Source organism: Athene noctua, chromosome 4, assembly GCF_965140245.1.
Source record: "Athene noctua chromosome 4, bAthNoc1.hap1.1, whole genome shotgun sequence".
NCBI lineage: Eukaryota > Metazoa > Chordata > Aves > Strigiformes > Strigidae > Athene > Athene noctua.
The window spans coordinates 32,374,915-32,393,689 of NC_134040.1; the positions used below are offsets into that span (position 1 = coordinate 32,374,915).

Sequence of the window (18,775 nt, forward strand, 5' to 3'; positions counted from 1 at the left end):
CTTTTTGTTCTTAAGAAGTAGTAAGAGATTGCTTCCTACATACCTCACCTATACCAATTACTCAGTCCTGCAGTGATCTCTTTTGCAAATGTTGGCTTGAATCAAAACTAATGTAACTCCATTCAGATGTACATACCTCTCCCATTATAGCAATTTAAAATGTCAACAACAAAAATGTCTATTAATAAAACTGCTTTGTGCTTAGTGGACTTTGTTTTTCTTCAGGAAAAAATAATTTCTTTACATCACTGACATTAAGAATGAGTTTACATCTTTTCCAGCAATTTTCTACTCGCAAGCTTCTTAACTGACAGCGATTTAAAAATTTTGCCCATCTTTGCTCATGCATGCAACAACAATTCTGAGCTGGATTATGGGATTCAAGGTCTTCAGTGCAGAGATGCACTATATGGATTACATGCTGATAGAGATAATTTACAATGTATTTTTTTACAAAAATCACAAATGTCATGTAAGCCTTTCTTGTCAGGTGCTGAAAACGATTTAAAATGTCATACTGACATACAGTTAAATATATTTAAGTAACTTCAAGAAAAAAAGAGGAAATGGTTAGGATTCAACTCAGTCCACATGGAAGAGCACAGAAGAGAGACTTGCACTAAGCTTATCAGATAATAAAGCTGGAGAAAAAATGGCAACATTTAATGTATTGTCTGACATTCAGAGCATACTGCCATGGAAAGCAAAGCCCAGCAAACTCTCAAAGATTCAGACTCAACCAGCTTCGTATCAGAGTTAAGTTAAAACCTACCGATTTCATACGAGAGAAAGATGTACTTATGAAGTAACACAAAGTGTACTTACACAAATAACACAAAATGTAATTTTGCTTGCTTCCTTCACAGGTTTATGTCTAATAAGCTGGCTGAATCCCTGTCCTCAACACTGCTAGTCTGCAAAATCAGCTTATGACTGATAGAATATTCAACATAGGGCCAATGCAAGCCCATCTAAAATTTGCTATTTGCTATTTTCTGAAAGTTATTTAGGCTCTTCATCTTAAACTAAGGAAGAAATTATTCACTGTGAGGGTGGTGAGACACTGGAACAAGTTGCCCAGAGAGGTTGTGGCTGCCCCCTCCCTGGCAGTGTTCAAGGCCAGGTTGGACGGGGCTTTGAGCAACCTGGTCTAGTGGAAGGTGTCCCTGCCCATGGCAGGGGGGGTGGAACTGCATGGTCTTTAAGGTCCCTTCCAACCCAAACCATTCAATGATTTATGATCCACAAACCACTGGAGGAAGACAAGGCACCTGGCAGTAATTATGTCATCATGAGAGGTCTCTATTTGATTGAAAGTGGTGCCAATAACTAAACAGGTTATTTTATCCATAGATAGTAGATAAAGCAATTTTTTTTTTTTTTTCCATTTGCAAGCTGATGTCTGCATATTTCTTTCCTTTCACAATATAAACAACACTTTGGGAACAACATGCTAGTCAATAGGTGACTTATAAATGTTCAGTTACAGTTTTCAGCTAAAGCATATGGTTAACAAAGTCACAACATATAATTTCTAAATATAGTCTGAAAAATAGACTAACAACTAAATGAAACTGATTTATTTATGCATAGAAATATTTTTGTTAGATATTATATAGAACAGTCATTCCCCCAAAACAAAAGTCACTTGAATCTTCATTAATACCAGTCTTCAAATAGCAAGGACTGAACTATGTTATTCAGAATAAGGCCCTACGGTCACAAATGCTTTTTGCAATAATTACACCAAATTATTTATTTATTTTTCAATTAAAAAGTATATTTCTCATTAAAAATAGTGGTAAATTTGCCTATAAGTTATATTAGAATTTCCTTATTTTTCCTAATTTTTTTTTGTCTAGCTCATTCCAAGAACAAGCCTCAGCTATTCCCTAGACGATCCTGGGATGCATAGCAGTAAACCATAAGCTGGTGAAGTGGGGTTCTCTAGCTATCATGGTAATTAGTTTTGAAAAAGTACTGAAATAAAAAAAAATATTCTGAGCAATTAATTCCTTATTACTCATATGTCTTTCCAGAAATTCTCTATTCATAACCTAAATAGAAAATGTCTTTTTTTTTTTTTTTTTCCCGCAGTTTCACAGTAAAGTAACAGCCTGAACTCTTGTATATAATATTGCAGCTCTTGAGCTATTCTTGTATTCCAGACACCTTCTTCACTGAAATTCAGCCTAACATAATTTTTACGCAGAAGTTTGACACATTTTTTTAGACTAAGGTACTTGGCAGGATTGAAATGGCAGTCTTATCTTACTGGTACATTGTGGCAATTAAATAACTGACACACAGAACTGACTTTTGGCTTTTGTAAGATGGGGCACTAGAAATTTTCCTAGGCATCACACATTCATTTGGAACTGGAGGATGTATGACTCATATCATGAGCCTGAATGCAAATTCAGGCTGCCCTGCAGTGAGTGTCTACATAAGCTTTACTTATGAATCAATGGAGCACAAGTCAGCTCTTGAATACAGTCATATTAGGCATGAGGGAAGCTTCCTGATGTTTGGGAAAACTCATGACTTTTCTGCATGTATTTTTTAAGATACTGGGTATAAGGCATTGGGAGGACTATTCTGTGTCCTTATGGTAATTCCTTATGATCATTAACCCTTTTAGCTGCGACACAAGTCCTTAATTCGGTGAAAAACATATCCACTTACCCATGCACGTGACACTTCTGACATGTACAGTCTTGTTGATTTAAAGAGATTTACTCCTGTGAGAAAATGCATTTAAGTGATTGCATAATGAGGTTTAAAGAACAAACTAAATTGAGGCTGAAATTTTAAATTGCATGACTTCGTATAATTCATATGATTGACATTCATATGATTTTTTCTTAGAGAATGTGGAAAGCTCTTTCTCTGCATTTGCTTGTGATCATTTAACAACAAAATAGATTACTTCCTGCTATTAAGCCTTGAGTATTTAAATTTAAGCTACGTAGGAGGATGTTGGTCCTGAGAGCAACACAATAAAATTCCTCTGGTCACAGATTTCAGTTTTCATTTCTCAAACATAGTTATGGCAGTGCTAATAAATGCCATGTTGATGTGCAAGAGCATAACAGATTTGATTCCAAGTGACCTGCAGTGAAGAAATGCAAAGCATGGGTTGCCCCTCCTTTCTAAGGGGTTTTGGAATCGTCTTGCCCAGGCCCAAATGCAAACAGGATGTCAGAGAGCCTGGACTGCAGTTTTTAGATTCCCTACCCATGTTCCCTAAGATTTGCATAAGTGACTAGAAACGATAATTCCATCAGCTTTTTTTGCTCATGCAGAAAAGATGCAAGATGTCTTCACAGATCTGAGCTGATCTTGAAGAATTTTGACCACAGCCTATTAGATTGTGGGCAGACATAACCACAACACATTAAACTATAACACATTTAAGCATGATACCTTTAAATGTAAATAAACCACTGATCACACTTTTCTACTGAACTGCTTCAATATTGGCAAATTCAGGTATAATTATTACCTTATTGTGAATTTTTCTTACAGAGAAGTAGTTTCCTATTCTCAAACACAAGAGGCTTGAATAAAATGAGAACTTGAAAATCGCTCTGGATTTTGCAAAGCAGAGACTGTCTTCCAGGGAGGCTGTGCAACATTCAGTATTTTTTCCTCCCAGTTGAAGCAATAAACATGCCAAGAGGAACCACAGCACTCCAGCATAACAGACTTAATGCTCTCGAACCCACATGTCTCCTATGGTGGTACACATGCTGTTGTGATGTTATGTGTGTCAGTAATTATGTAGCTGGCTGAAAAATTGATATGATTTTTATGAATACCAGCACTTAATGCACAAATAAATTATTGCATGTGCAAATACAAAACGAGGAATTCCTAATGTGAAACTTATAGTTCAAGGGATTAATCTAAAAATCTTCCAAACATCTTAAATCCATTAAAAGCTGAATTTTTTGTCCGTTATTGTAAAATGAATTCTTTTTAGGACTAAGTTCAAATATCTAAACATATCTAAAAGTATCCCTATCCACTCCATGAAAGCTTCATTCCCACAGAAAAAATCAACCTTTAGTCTACCATATCTTATAAATATTTAGAATACATTTGTACAAGATTTTTACTTTTGTTGTTGTTTTTTGTGGGTTTTTTGGTTTTGTTTTTTTTTGGTTTTTTTTTTTTTTGTTTTTTTTTTTAAAGATGAAAAGTCTCTATGTTCAATTATGAAATGTTCTAATTGGCATGACTTCCTGATGTGGTTTAAAAGCTACAAGCCTGACCAGTGCTCTTCATTTACAAGACCAAGGCAGCAGATGGCAGCATACAGTGAAAAAATGTACTTAACATTAGAAACAGTACAACTATCAATGTTACTGCTGGAAAAGTCATAAACTTTTGCTTCCGTTTATAAAAAATGGTTATTGTACCATTAACCATCTGGTTATAACCAGACTGATACAGTATTGAAGACGGTGTTGGCAACTCTACAGAAAGGATGAAAACATGAGAAAAAAACCTGCATATAAGCATAGCTGCTATAATCAAGTTGGAAGAAGAGACAGAAATGTGAACATACAAATTGATGTCTTGGAAAGACTCAGACGTCTTCATGCTTAGCACTTAGCAAGCTGGATATTTATTTAGATTCCAAATATTATGTTGGGATCGAACTTGGAAACCAAAGTGGGGAGCCTAATACTTGTAATTCCTGGGTCATACTGCAGCTATATAAAATGGCAAACCTTTTATTGCACTGTGAATTTCCATATACTGTGGTCTCTCAGGAATCACTGCTGAGGGACATAAAAGAGAGAGACTGTCCTTGACCACAGCAGCACTGTCAAAGATGTTATAACTGGATTCAGTGGTTTTGGTTCAAATTCTAGGAGAAGCTTACTCTCATTGCAAAAAAAATGCTTAGCTTTAAGATTTAAGATCTATGCTGATTAAAAGACTTCATAGAACTAAAAGCACCTCTGCCATTTGCAGTTTGCTACTTCTTTCATTTGAGAAAAAATAAAATACACTTGAGGTTAACATAGGAAGTTCTACTTAAAATCAAACACAGATTTCTTTGGGGAACAAGCTAGAGTCAAATAAAAATTTTGAGAGGTTCATGTAAGAAACACAGCGTAATCCTACTGTTACCTACTGCATGATTGTCAAATGTAGCTTCATGGCAATTTGCATGTTGAAAAAACTTTTTGTAGGAACAAATAACAGCTATTAGAATTCAAATGAAAATGTGATTGTGTTAAAATTTACTTTCATAATTAATTGTCTTACCCTGTCTTCTAAAACACTTTTTAAAAACATAGATATGAAAGACAGTACTAACTTAACCAACATGGTCAGATCCTGGGAAGTCTTTTCTCACCTTCTAGTCATAAATATTTTCAATTTTAAAAGAAACAATATTTTAAATAATGTTGCATAGTAAGCATCTTTCTCCCTAATGCTTACCAGAATAACTTCCACTTTTGCCCAAATGAGTAAAAGGAACACCATAATATCAGCAAAATTTAGAAAAGTTATATGAGGACTTTAATAAATAAGTAAATACAAAATAAAGGTATGATTCAGTGACCAAAATCTATCACCTTTCAAATGTCATGACCCACTATGAAAAATCTGTCTGCACAAATTCATTGACAAAATCTGTGTATGCTTCCATATCTCTTAGTTAATTGAATTTACTATAAAACATAATGCAGTGGAAAATGTAAACATTTCAAATTACTGCTTCCCTGATAATTCTTTGTTATGAATATTTAATTCTGAAATTTTAGTTTCCTTCATATGTAAAAACCAGTGTAGTAAAGTAGCAAGAAACTTGATTTCTTAACCTACAAATCTATAATTTATTCTTCACACAGTGATCTGGCTTTCTCTAAATAGCTGAAACTTCAAAATATAATGTGAATCAAAAGCATATGTGAAAGGCTAAATGATTTTAGTACACATAAAAAGTTTGCAAAACTGTCATCTAAATAAGAAAACCTTTTGTCCCAATCCAGTAAAAAGATTTCTGAAAGTGGACTCCTGAGCTCATTCAGGGCTCCACTGAAATCAGTAGCTGCACCTGAATCCCATTCTAGTGTTCAGCCAGACCAGGTCATTTTGTACTTTCAGGCATAAATGGTGCCTAAAATCACTTTGAGAAATGAATGCATTTTAAATGAGTCATTACAGCTAATCTGAAAAACAATCTTCTCTCAGATACCAGATATTCTGGCGATAATAGATTTCTGATTACCATTGCTCAGTGTGATTAAGGCTAAATTGGACACTGTTGAAGCAAGAGGGATAGGTCTGCCAAGAAAAGCAGTAGAAAAAAATCACAGGTTTTGTTTTGTTTTGTTTTTTTCACCTGAACAGAAAATAGATAGGCTTTGAAGAGCACATGTTCAAGGACATAAATTTGGCCACAACTTTTAGGCCTTAGTTGATATTGTCTTTTAGCCAATTTTTTGCAGGGGGGGGGCGGGAAGACGATGATAATTGATTCAAGCTTTCCTTAACTAGTTAGCTTTTAACTGGGTGCTGGAGAAGGCTATTGCAACTGATCTTTTGTTATTAAAATACATTTGAAATTCTGTAGCTGCATATTGCTTTTATAATAATCAAGCGAAATTTAAAAGCAAAGTGTTTCTGGTCTTTATGGTTGAATAATGTTGTAAGTGTCCAGATGTGTGGCATTAGTTTGTAGAAGGTAACAACATGTCCGATATTTACATTCCTTGTTCTCCAAATACAGACCAGACACTCACATTTTCCAGTGTTTCTCATGACCATTGGAGCAAAAGCCTGTTGATTTCATATTTTAAGCTGATTTCAAGCTTCATGTGATTGATAATTACCAAGTGTATATACTTGAGTGTTAATATTAAAAAATCATTGTCTATTTTGGAGACTGGTGAATAAAACCCCAGAACATAGAGATGTGCTAATTCTAGAAGCACAAATACTTTACTCTGTAAACATTAAGTAATATGAAGATGCCCAAAACATTTCTTACGCTCCAGTCCTAAATTAGATGGGAAATGTACCTGTTCAATCATGAGAATCCTTATTTCATAAGGATTGTCCATTTTTGCACCTTGCCAAACATGTACAGGGACCAAACACTCTGTTCATCACATTATGCTATTTTATCCTGACCATGAAATATAATGGTGGCATCCTAAATTTAGGATGAAGGTTATTCAACTGTATACTTCTCATAAGCCCCGAATACTGTGAATATCTTCATATCAAAGGCTTTCATGCTGCACACTGCAGAATCACAGGAAAACCTTTCTACAGAAATGCGTTTCTACAGTGCTCTGAGGAGAATCCTGTTCTTCCTTGTCATGCCTGTATTCAGTAAGGAGTACTAGTGTGTGCATTCATTTGTATGCTTACATATATATGTCTATTGTACACAGGCATTCACAATGGATTTGACTATCCATTAGTGAATTTTAATGAAATGTTAATAACTTGTGCATCTGAACACCCCCACCCCATTTTCTTATAAAAGAATAACTACTATTAATTTTCAAAGAAAATTATAATTTATACAGAATTTTTCTGAATACTTCTCCTACTGCAAATCTTGTTTAACATTTCATAAAATCTGCCCATGAAAATGTGAAGTGTCTTGCTTTTCCATAGACCAATGAGTGAATAATTTCCACTAGGATTATCAGACCAAGTTCTGCTTATGGATATCTCAGCACATTGTGACAGTGTTAGCAATTTTTGGTTTTAAATCCATATAAAGTTGAATTAATATGAATGAACATAGTTTGTCTATACATGAATTTCCCATCTGTAAGATAATGTCTTGGTAGGTGATACCTTTTACAAGTTCTTTACTAGGGACTAGATTTGAACCCATATCTCCCTGCCTTAATATTCCCACTCCCACAGTCTGCACATGATGCATTTTAATTGTACAGTCTGATTTTGATGCAGTCAACAGTTTGTTTAAAAATAGCACATATTATTCCATAATGTAACTAATTGCAGTTGTACTCCTGTTTACATATTATTAATAAACGCAACAAAATAAGTTGTCCTTGGAGACTAAGTATCTGGAAACCTTGAAGATCTGCAGTTGCAAACACCAAAAAGGAAGTAAAATCTTTGAAACAGTCCATTACCATTAAAAAGTAGTCTGCTGAGTTTCCAGTGCAGAAAAAAACCTTATTCCTACACCAGCCATTCTGACTAAAACCAAAGAAACTATGAGAACAGTCTCCCTTACAGACAGAACACCATATTTTGAGGATTTTTCTCAGGAGATCGTTACATGGAAATCACCTGTACAGAGACATCCCTGATGTCTGTTCTGGGGAGTGCTTCAAGGACATGCCATTCAATAAAACATTTTTAAAAATTCATCCTGAGTAGAGTCCAATGCTAAACATGACAAAAAGAATATGGTAACTTCTTTTCTACTAGTATGGGTTTGCAGTCAAACACCTAGCAGCAGACAAGCCATACAGGTCAGACGAACAACAAAGGGTAGAGATAGACAAGCATAAGAATGACGAGTTTTCTCTTTGTGTATCCAAGAAACTTTATGCTTTCAAATAAAGTTTGACTGTAGGTAGGGAGGCAGCTGAATTTTTTGAACAGTTGAAGCCACAGCACACATTAACACTCAGTACATGGATCAGAAGAGTGCAAAGTCAGAACTATCTGAAAGCCCAAACTCAAAACAAACTAAAAAATATCTGAGAAGATCTTGTTTTTCCCAGTTTACAGGAGGTCTACAGTCAAGCAAAAAGTAAAAAACAAGTCCCACTATAGAGTGTGGTGAGTTACAGTCTGCAAAACTTAAGGAAAGAGAGTTGAGTTTGGAGAAAATTTAGCTTTACTTATACAAAAAAATTTTTAAAAGGGGACACTGTATTGTACCCCTACAACCCATGCATTAGCAGAGATTTTTTTCAATATTCACAGTTACCCTTCAAAGTAAAAAACAAGACCCCTCTGAAATCATATACATGAAAAATTATATAATGAAACAATATTCACAGATTATCTTCAGCATGATATATCCATCACAGCAAAAGTCACAAAAATACTTACTAAAAGTGAATTAACACATGATATCTAACTGCAAAGGAAGTGACCCACACTTCTGAAAAGCCAGGTGTTAAGAGTTCCCCAAATATTAGTAGAGAAACCTAAATTTAAAAGGTGTAGTTAATACCTTAGAGAGTGTCTGTGTACTTTTCAGGATCTGGCAAAACGGGATAACATCTTCTAGCATAACATACGTACTTATTTGAGAATTTGTGCTCCATTGTATGCAATGACAGAGTGCAGAGCTCTCTATTTGCTATAGTTATGCACTGATGATAAATTACAAGTGAATTTATTTTTGTACAAGTGAACAATCCTAAATGTAAATGTTTATTAGAACTTTTGTTACTGCCTCAAAGGCATTAGTTAACTAGCTATTATTGCAGTGCAGTAAGTGACAGTTGGCCTCTATTTTACTTTTTATAAATTTGTTATAAACATATATATTTATGCTAGCCACACTTTATATTTTAATATTTTATCCAAGATTTTCTACTGGTTTGGTTACCAGCAGCCATTAAATTTGTGAATAGATGGAGAAGAAGTTATGCTGACTTTTCAGTCTAGGCAAAGATTAGAAGAATCTAGATTTCTGTGCTTCTTGAGGGAGCAGAAATAGCAAATGCAAGATGGAACAGAGTATTTTAGGACATCCAGGATTTTCTGCACACATTGATTTTGAAGAGGATTCTTCAGTAGGTGGACACTGGCAAAAGAAAGGACCATGCTCCTGACAGCTATATATATCTATGAATGGATACAGAAAGAGAGTCCTTGCCATATCTGAACTCTCAGACCTGCCCTCCTCACCACCAGCGTGCACTGGCACCTGCGGGAAAGGGTCTTCCTGCTCAGAGGCTTCCCTCCAAGCCTCAGTGTGTGAAACCACTTGCCAAATTTGGCTTTAGTAGGGCAATATTTCTGCTTGCACTACACAACAGTTTAGCTTCTCAAGAGGACCAGGGTGACTGGGTTTGGGCATCATGAATCAGGCTAAATGATTATCTTTTCCTCTGGCTGTGTCCTCTATGAGATTTAGGAAATGTTCCAAGTGATACCACTTCAGGAAACCTTATCTTCCTAAGTAAATTGGAATAGCTCCTTTATTTTCTCACATAAAAACTCAGTTTATCATAATCATCAGCTGATATTAGTGTGTTTCTAAATGAGAAACTTCTAGGATTGCTTGCCACTCAAACGGTACCTTGAGACAATCTGCATCATTAGCTCTTTCAGTGTCATACATATACTGTTGTACACTCCATATAATGAATAGTTTATTTCACTTCCAACCTGATATCATGAGTGAAGTTAAGAAAATATAATCTTTGTACTCACCCCAGCCTTTGGTTTAGCCCCAGAGCTGGCTACCAAACAGGAAGATGCTAAGTCAGGACAATGGATGTTAGAAGACAAGTTTATTTGTGAGTGACTTATTGAAGCAACGTCCACTCCACTTTCAGAACCGGGTTCAACATCCTGTCAAAAAAAGTTGCAAGTCTCTTTAAAAAATACTAATATGAAATAAAAATCATGTTCTTCTAAATAATGGAAGTATTTAGACAGGCTCACTCAAATATATATATGCTTAATTCTCTGTGTAAGAGTAATTTCCCTTATTGTGTTCCATTAAACACACATTCATTTGCTGTCCTTTTCAATGTGGTGGTTTGCATTAGCTGCTGTTCTGAAATTATAAATCACCACTAACATCAAAGCTATAATTTCCCTAAATGTTAGAATGCAAGGTAAGAAAAATCAGTTTGGGGCTGCAGAAGTCTGACATTTTTCTCTGATGTTCAGTATTTCCTGTGTGCTCCCACCTTCTGTCTCCAGCAGCATTGAGAGCTCAGTGAACATCTGTAAACCATTACATGCTGAAATGACATCACCATCCAGCAGTTTATACAATTCAGAGGTACAACTCCTTAGCTTTTTGGAATCAGCAGACACTTATCAGCCAAATGCTATTTCTGGTTAAATTACTTTTAATGACACTGATTACATTCCTTTTTTGAGAATAAAAAGAAGAAGAAATATAGTATGTTTTATTGTTGAGGAAGTAAAAGCATAGTGCATGCTTGATTTACTGTGTAGAGTGAGGGCAGGGGATTATACTGCTTGCAGATAAATTCTGACACATGTCTGGCAAAGAGCTGGCTATGTGTAGAACCAGTCATATACTGTCAGGATTATTAGCCAAGGTGCAGCCTGTACGAATACAGCTACACAGTACACAGAAAAAAGTCTGAACTATTAACCCCAGCCCGCACTGTGCAAAGCCTTAGTTTCCTAATACCGAGTTCCTAGAATAGGTGAAATATGGGGCAGAGACATTTCAGGGGTTCTGCTCCTGAACTGGAAAGAAATGGCAACCGTTTGATTCATTGTTTTCGGTTAAGTCTCTGGTCTGCCAAACTGAAGCTGCCAATTAGACAGATGCCTCTACACCAAGTATGCAAGTCGGGTATTTCCTGTCAGCAAGTCCTCTGCAATGTGAAGCACTGGGAAATGCAGCAGAGCCATGGAAATGCCTCTGTAGAAGTCAGCTTGGCTACAGCTGCTCTCAGAAGCTTCCACTTAGCAGAGCCATGCTGCTACAGTGCAGAACCATGGTCCCTGCTCCATCACCCATGTTTTGCATCACATTCAAATGCTTCATTACTATAAAATCAATAGAGTGAGCACAACGCATAAATGTCCTGAAAACAAAATCTTTTGATCCTCTGATTCATAATAATGAAAGGCTCAAAAATACATAGACAATCAGTGTATACAGAGAGCATACATACTGTTTGATGCAAGCTGTCTTTCTGGAGGGCATGGAAACATGTACCAACTCTCATTATCATGCAGGTTTACTTACACAGATTGCCTCAACTCCCTCTATTGCTGTAAGAAATTAGCTAAAATGCTAGCACGGATTGCTAAAATACAGAGAACAGATGTTAACATTGTATTTCAGCTTTCCCGTGCCATCAGTGCACAAGGAGATACTATGAGAACACCAATATCCTGAGGGATATTGAAAGTGCAATTATCTTATGTCCTTTAAAAATGATATATAATGTAATCTTCAGCTGACCAAACCCACTGAAGCTTAAATACAGCTTTTCTGACCTACAGACCACTCACCTCACTATACAACAATAATGAAGTCTGGCTTTAATAGGAAAAAACCCTCATTATTTAAAAGAAAATACTACTAACAAAAACAAGTGACCTGAATGTTAGCCTACAGATCTTGGGGCAGTATTTCTCAGGTTTCTTAAATTGAAAAACAGCTGCAACACATGTGGGTGAAATTAAGAGGAAGCCTGCACAAGAACACCTTGGGTCTGCCATTTCATCTTAGTTACACGTGCAAACATTTTTCAGAAAAAAAGAATGCATCAATCATGTTTGTGAGCTGTCTAGTCTCCCTTCAGACTACTCTCAGCAAGGAACTGTCACATTTATATAAATAAAATAATTAAGGAAATTTAAATAATTAAAGTATACTGTTATGCCCAGAATCCTATTTTGAATGACAGAGGATTTAAAGGGTGTTTCTTCCAGAGATTTAATGGACCCTCCCACTAGCAGAAAAACACGACCTGCAGCTCAGACTTACTTTCAGTTCTAATTATTTAATGTCAAAAGACAGACACACATATGTTCTGAGACTGATGTGATCCTGACTCTGTGCTGACTCTGCATTTACAGTAAGTGATAATTAGAGAGCCAGACATTTTCTTAATCTTGTTGATCTCCCCTTCTTTCATCTGGGAGTCTGAAGCTCTCATTTATGAAATGGTGCCAAAAGGAAATAATGGATGCAAATATTACTGTCTTCAAAACATATATACATGGAAAAAAAACCCAACAAGACCAATTCTTTACAAAAAGAGGTTTAGTTCTGAAACCAATGAGCTTCTAAATGTGAGGGCTGAAATTAAAAAAGAAAAAAAAAAAAAAAAAAAAAAAGGAAGGTGAAGTAAAATCAGATTCTACTTAGAATAAGAAAGATGAACCAAACTGTCTTACAGGTATATGCCTCCGTTTGTATGTCGGGGTACTGGATGGGGAAGAGCCTGCACTGAGAGCATTCTCAATATCCTGGTCAAGCTGGTCCAGTTTCATAATTAACAGCACCATTGAATCCAGTCGTGATCGACCGCGATCTTCTGTTATTTCCTAAGGAACAGAACATGCAGTTGCTAAATCTGAAATGGCATTACTTGGTAAGAATAAGCTTAAATTTAAAAAGCCCTGTTTCTTAATTTGACATGAAAGTGCATTGAATAATAAGCAGAGAAAAATACTGCTTTGTGTAATCAGTTCACTGAGTATTGACTTACTTCTGGGAAAACATTTTATATTAATATTTAATATACATCCATTACAGCAATTAAATTTTATAAAAAGCACAACTGTTTCATTCAAATACATCATTACCATTTCCTTGATACACATACTCTTTTTAAAGATCTACTGAGTCTAAACACTCCTCCAAATATTCACCCCAAGTTAAATAATTTGAACAAACACAAATGCTGAAGGTTAGTGTAAGATCAAAATGGGAGAGAAAGGAGTTCAGAGAAGCCATTTTCAAGCTGAGAATAGCCACAGCTACTTTTCCTTGCAGAACACATCAGTGTAACTGTGTTTTGTCAATTCTTGGCAGAGATTTCTGTCTTGGTTGGAAATTCTTGATATACATGAGATATGTTTACATTATAGTAAACACAACATTGTAGATCCTCTGACTGGAAAGAGAGAAAGATGAGGGTTATTCACATCACAGCCCTAAACACCTTGTTTATGCAGCTTATTACCCTATACTCCATTTGTAGCAAATGGAGACTGAGAAGATCCTCAAAAGAGCATTTCAGAGCAAAATCTTGTTAGATTGCCTAAATGATGCTCTTGAGGAATTCCTCCCTGTCTTTCCCCTTTATATAGAGAGTAGATACAAAAGTTAGCCAACTAGCCTGCCTCAAAATCTAGGGATATGAAAACCCCCAATGGTTCATGTATGGATTTTCATAATACAAGGTTAGAAAATAAAAAGTTCTGTCAACTCACTTAAAAAAATATTTTTATAAATCCTTCTCAAGAAATGGAAAAAAGTATGTGATATTTACTTCATTGTGTCTAAGAAGCAGGTAATATAAATGCCCAGATCAGTCTTTTTTGATAGTCATTAAACTGTTTTTCAGGCTACAGAGTGACTTCTATAGTTTGTTAGATATATATTAGCAGGTTTTTATAGACTTCTTCAAAGACATTGCAAAACATGAATCAAATTATTCCTACTAGAATTAAAGAAACTGTATCAATAAAATAGTAATATAAAACATGGTCTACATGGTCTTTATGTGAAGACAGAGGTGACGAAGGCTAGTTAACTAAATCCTAGAAAAGCAGAAACACAAATCTATCAGTACATAACAGAGTTATGAACAACGTTCATAGCAAAGGCCAAATTCAGGAAAACTCTGTATTTCATTTTTTTTATTACAACATGATATTTTGGATTGGGTTGCTGAAAAAGCTGGTAAATTTTCAGGACCTCCCGATGAACCTGAACTGAGTTTAGAATGACCCTAAGAGAATATTACCCTCAAAACAACATAGCGATCAGTGAAATGGGTTAAGTTTCACTTTCTTTCAAATTGAAAAAGCAGTGTCCTAAATGTTTCATTGAAACTCCGTGCATCTTCACTTTAACTGATGTTAAATTGATGTCTGAAGTTAGCAAATGTCAGAACATTTATTTCATCTAATTTGCATGAGTGCAGAAGGGTCAGCAGAGCAAATAAGGATCTGCCAACAAAAGAGACATGACCTCCTTTGTGGCATGGGGCTACTTTTGACATGGTGGGTGATTGTAGCCAGTTTACGCATTCAGAGAGGGTCAGTGCTGGTACCAAAACAAGCCTCCTGCACAGTAACTTAGCTGTGTAATTATTTCTTTTAGTTTTGGTTGGAAATATATCACTGGACAGGCAAATCAACCTAAAATTAATTCTTGACTTAAAATCCAAAAGTTAACTACCACACTACAACAAAATGAGTGGTGGTGGCTGGGTGGGGTTTTTAGTTTGTTTTGCCTTTTTTTTTTTTTTTTCAGACTAGAGAGATAACAGGAATTTTGCATGAAGAAAAAAAAAAAATCTGGAATTTTCCCCAAGCAATTTGTTCAACTTATCTTGTCAAAAAAGTATAAACTTGAATGTATAAACTCTGCGTGTAGCAGATTGAGAATGCTGGAGAAAAATCTGCTGAAATGAAGAGGTGGCAAAATATTGCTCAAAGTCATATTCAGGCTTGACACAATGGGCTAGCTTTGCAGGCAAACACCCCTTTCAGAAAACAATAATATAATCAGTATGGAATTTAGCTATTCTGTTCAGAAGTTCCAGCAATGGTTTAGGGTTCTGACTGCTGTTGGCATCAACCTTGTCATGAGAAGTTTTAACATTTTAAGTATAGTTTCTATTCTGGAAGTTACTGAATAAAATAATAATCACCTTCTGTGTGGTTGGAGCACTATTAAATTGTATACATGAAAGTCTAAGCATTATACCAAAAATTTTACACATACAAATAAAAAAGGCTAATCTTGAGTTGGAAATTCAATACAACACACTAAATAAATATTATTATAAGATCAATTTATGTTTAGACAGTTTTACCCTTAATATTATCTAATAAATTTCCAAGAGCTTTATAGCCTGTTTTTTTTTTTTTTTTAGCTCCCTTGTGAGTATATTTTTAGATTTTATTACTGTAGTGTGATATGATCTAAAGCAAGCAAGATATTAGCAATTAATTTGTTTTCTTTTGAAAACAGTATTTCTTTGCATCCAGTCTTTCACATTTTTCCTTACTGATAGCTAGTTACCTTCCAAATTATGATACAAAAATACAAATTACATATATAAAAATATACAGAAAACCTACCTTTACCACTATGAAGTCAAAATTCAGTCATTAGAAGGTCTCTGGTCAAAAAGTGCCGTTACAACCTTAATTTCTGCCTTTAGGCATTTTCATTGGGCAATTCAGGAATGTATCACAAACATATACAGTAGGTCAAACTTGAGATGTTATTTGTCTGGAGATTTTATTTTTAACATGTCTCCACACACAGAGGAAATACTTTAGGTCATGAACTGGAAAAAACAATATTTCTTTTAAATTGTATCCTCACTGGTGTGATAAAGGAGCTAGTTAAATTTGAATATATTCATATGTTTAGAACAGAAAGCATTGTAACTGTTCCCAGAATGAAGGATGCTTGAGTTACTCATAAATTAAGTATTAAAATGCCCAAGTTAAGGTCATATTAAAAGAAATCCAATCCTTTTTACAAGGAAAACAGTTCACAAGTCCTGTTGCTATTGTCAGCAAACAATGTTTATAAAATTAAGACATTTTGAGAACATGGTTGCAAATGAGATCCAGTCACTTTTTTAGACACTTTTGTCATTTTGGATCTTATATTGTTATTGAAAAGAATAACACTATTATTTTTCCCCTATATATTCCTATGTCTTCAAGTGTTTGTTGGTCTTTTTACTACCAAGCTCCTTTGTGCTTGCATTTACAAACTGAGGTTCTTTATTAACATGATGTCTCCATAGCACTCTGCATGGAAAACACCTGGCCGTTTAGGAATATAATGGTTTTTGTGCATAATGCTATATTTTTTATTTTGAATGCTTCATGGATAAACAACAAACACTGTACAAAGGCAGCATTAATCCGAGTATTTTAAAAAAGTATCTCCTCCTCCTTTTTTAAAAATTTAGATTTAATATATCCATTTTTCCTTATAAGAGCATGGCAAAACAATTGAAGCAGATACCCTTCACTTTCTTACTCTCTTAAACCCTGTATTTTTCTAAGTGTGTTTTTCCCCTTCTTCTGCAGCCACTGTTTTATACCACATACACACACTTTTCTTCCTTCTATAGCCCCTTTTCCCACATACCTATTCTAGCTGAGTAGAGCTGAAGCAAAGGGCACCTTTTGAAAAGAAGTAGGTACTGTTAAGATTAAAACCTATTTTAATTTTCACAGCAAAAATTTTGCACAGAAGTAGCTAGTACACAAACTAGTAACTCTCTGCTCTCTCTTAATAGCAGGATTGAATCACTCCCACCTTCCCTGTAAGTGCTCCCTTTCAAAGCATCTGCTGGTTTCCAGAGCAGAGCAGACCCCCATTAGTGCCTGTGGGGTGCCCTGCGGTGAAGGAAGCAAGAGGACATCCCACTCCAAGCAGCTCTCATTAGGGCCACTAGGGCACTACCAGCCTTGCTCCTCCCTGACACTCTGGTGTCAAGATGCTCGTAATTCCTCTGAAAAAGAGACCTTGTTTTTTAGAGACAAGCCTATTGCACAATTGACAAGGCAAGCTTGATTACCCACAAAAGAGAGGCATCCTTTATGGAAAGAGTTGGCTTAATTTTGTCTGGTATTCTTGATCTGCAGCTAGCTGGACTGACTTAAAATTCTGTATTAACGCTATGTATTAAATTACTCATTCTTGTCTTTCCTTGACAAAAAATACCCTTTCTGAAAAACAGAAATTTATTAAAGCACCAACTTTATACACGAAGTTTTAAATCTGAACTGAAAGCAAAAAAATAATAATGCAAAATATGGTATTTTGGAATTAATCTGTTGATTTTTACTAGCAGTTGTATAAATCAGATGTGTAATTTTCATACTGCTATGTTGCAGTGTACAGTTCACAAACTTTGAAAAACATCTAAGAATTTTATATTTCCCTATATTTTACACTCTACAGCATCATGTTAGAGTCCTACTCATTATATTGGAGGGATTGCAGGCGACAAACATTGAAATACAATGAAAAAGCTCAAGCACTCTATTTATTTTGGCACAAAACACAAGGACTAGACACCAGCAAAAATCACAGCAAGATTATTATTATAAATGATATTATGAACTAATATTTAGAATATACTGAAAACAGAACAAATAACATAAGCATACACTGGTGTACACATACACAGATGAGGACACACACTCATGCATGCAGCTATTCCTACACATTCACACAACTTTTTGGGAGAGTAGCTTTTCTTCTAATTTTTCTTTCAAGAACTTTAGATAGCTGACTCAATTATTCCAAATATAAAGTATTCAATGGCACTGGTTTATGTGCACTTTTTAATTCCTGTTAAACCCATGAATAATTTTGTTTGCAAAAATGAAGTCTTCAGAGGCACTTGATTGCTATATAATGTAGTAATCGTGATTTTCACTACTGTTCTATAAAGACATGTAATAAATACAATTATATCAGAAAGTCAACCTCTGAATAACATATTCCCTTAACGAAACATATGGTTTTTACACTTCCAGACAGAAAAAATGGCTCCTTCTGTGGAGCACAGTGCTTACAGGGATAGTGCTGCACTCTCTGGGGGAAAGAGGAAAATGTGTTGGGAAATGACAGAGAGCACTAAATCCAAATTCACCCAAGCTGGTAAATTCCAAGAACTGGAAGATTTCAGGAGTAGATGTGAGGTGGTTTCTCCATTTCCCTAACTTTTTACAAGATCTTTTAAACTCATCTGCTATTCACAGATACCGGTCTCCTGAATTTAACCTTATTTCCACTGTGGACACTTGCCATCTTTCACATTCAAAACTAATTTAATCTAAACAGAAACAATCCTCT

General features: G+C 35.3%; 1 protein-coding gene across 2 annotated transcripts in view; it reads right to left on the bottom strand.

Moving 5' to 3' along the window:
• The window catches only part of DLC1 (DLC1 Rho GTPase activating protein), a 236,918-nt gene that overhangs the window by 169,609 nt on the left and 48,534 nt on the right, over positions 1–18,775 (bottom strand). For both annotated transcript variants that reach the window (XM_074904883.1, XM_074904882.1), the window contains exons 2-3: positions 13,102–13,251; positions 10,414–10,554 (exon numbers count right to left, since the gene is read on the bottom strand). In XM_074904883.1, the coding sequence (XP_074760984.1) occupies positions 10,414–10,554; positions 13,102–13,251 (291 nt within the window). The remainder of the gene's footprint in view (positions 1–10,413; positions 10,555–13,101; positions 13,252–18,775) is intronic.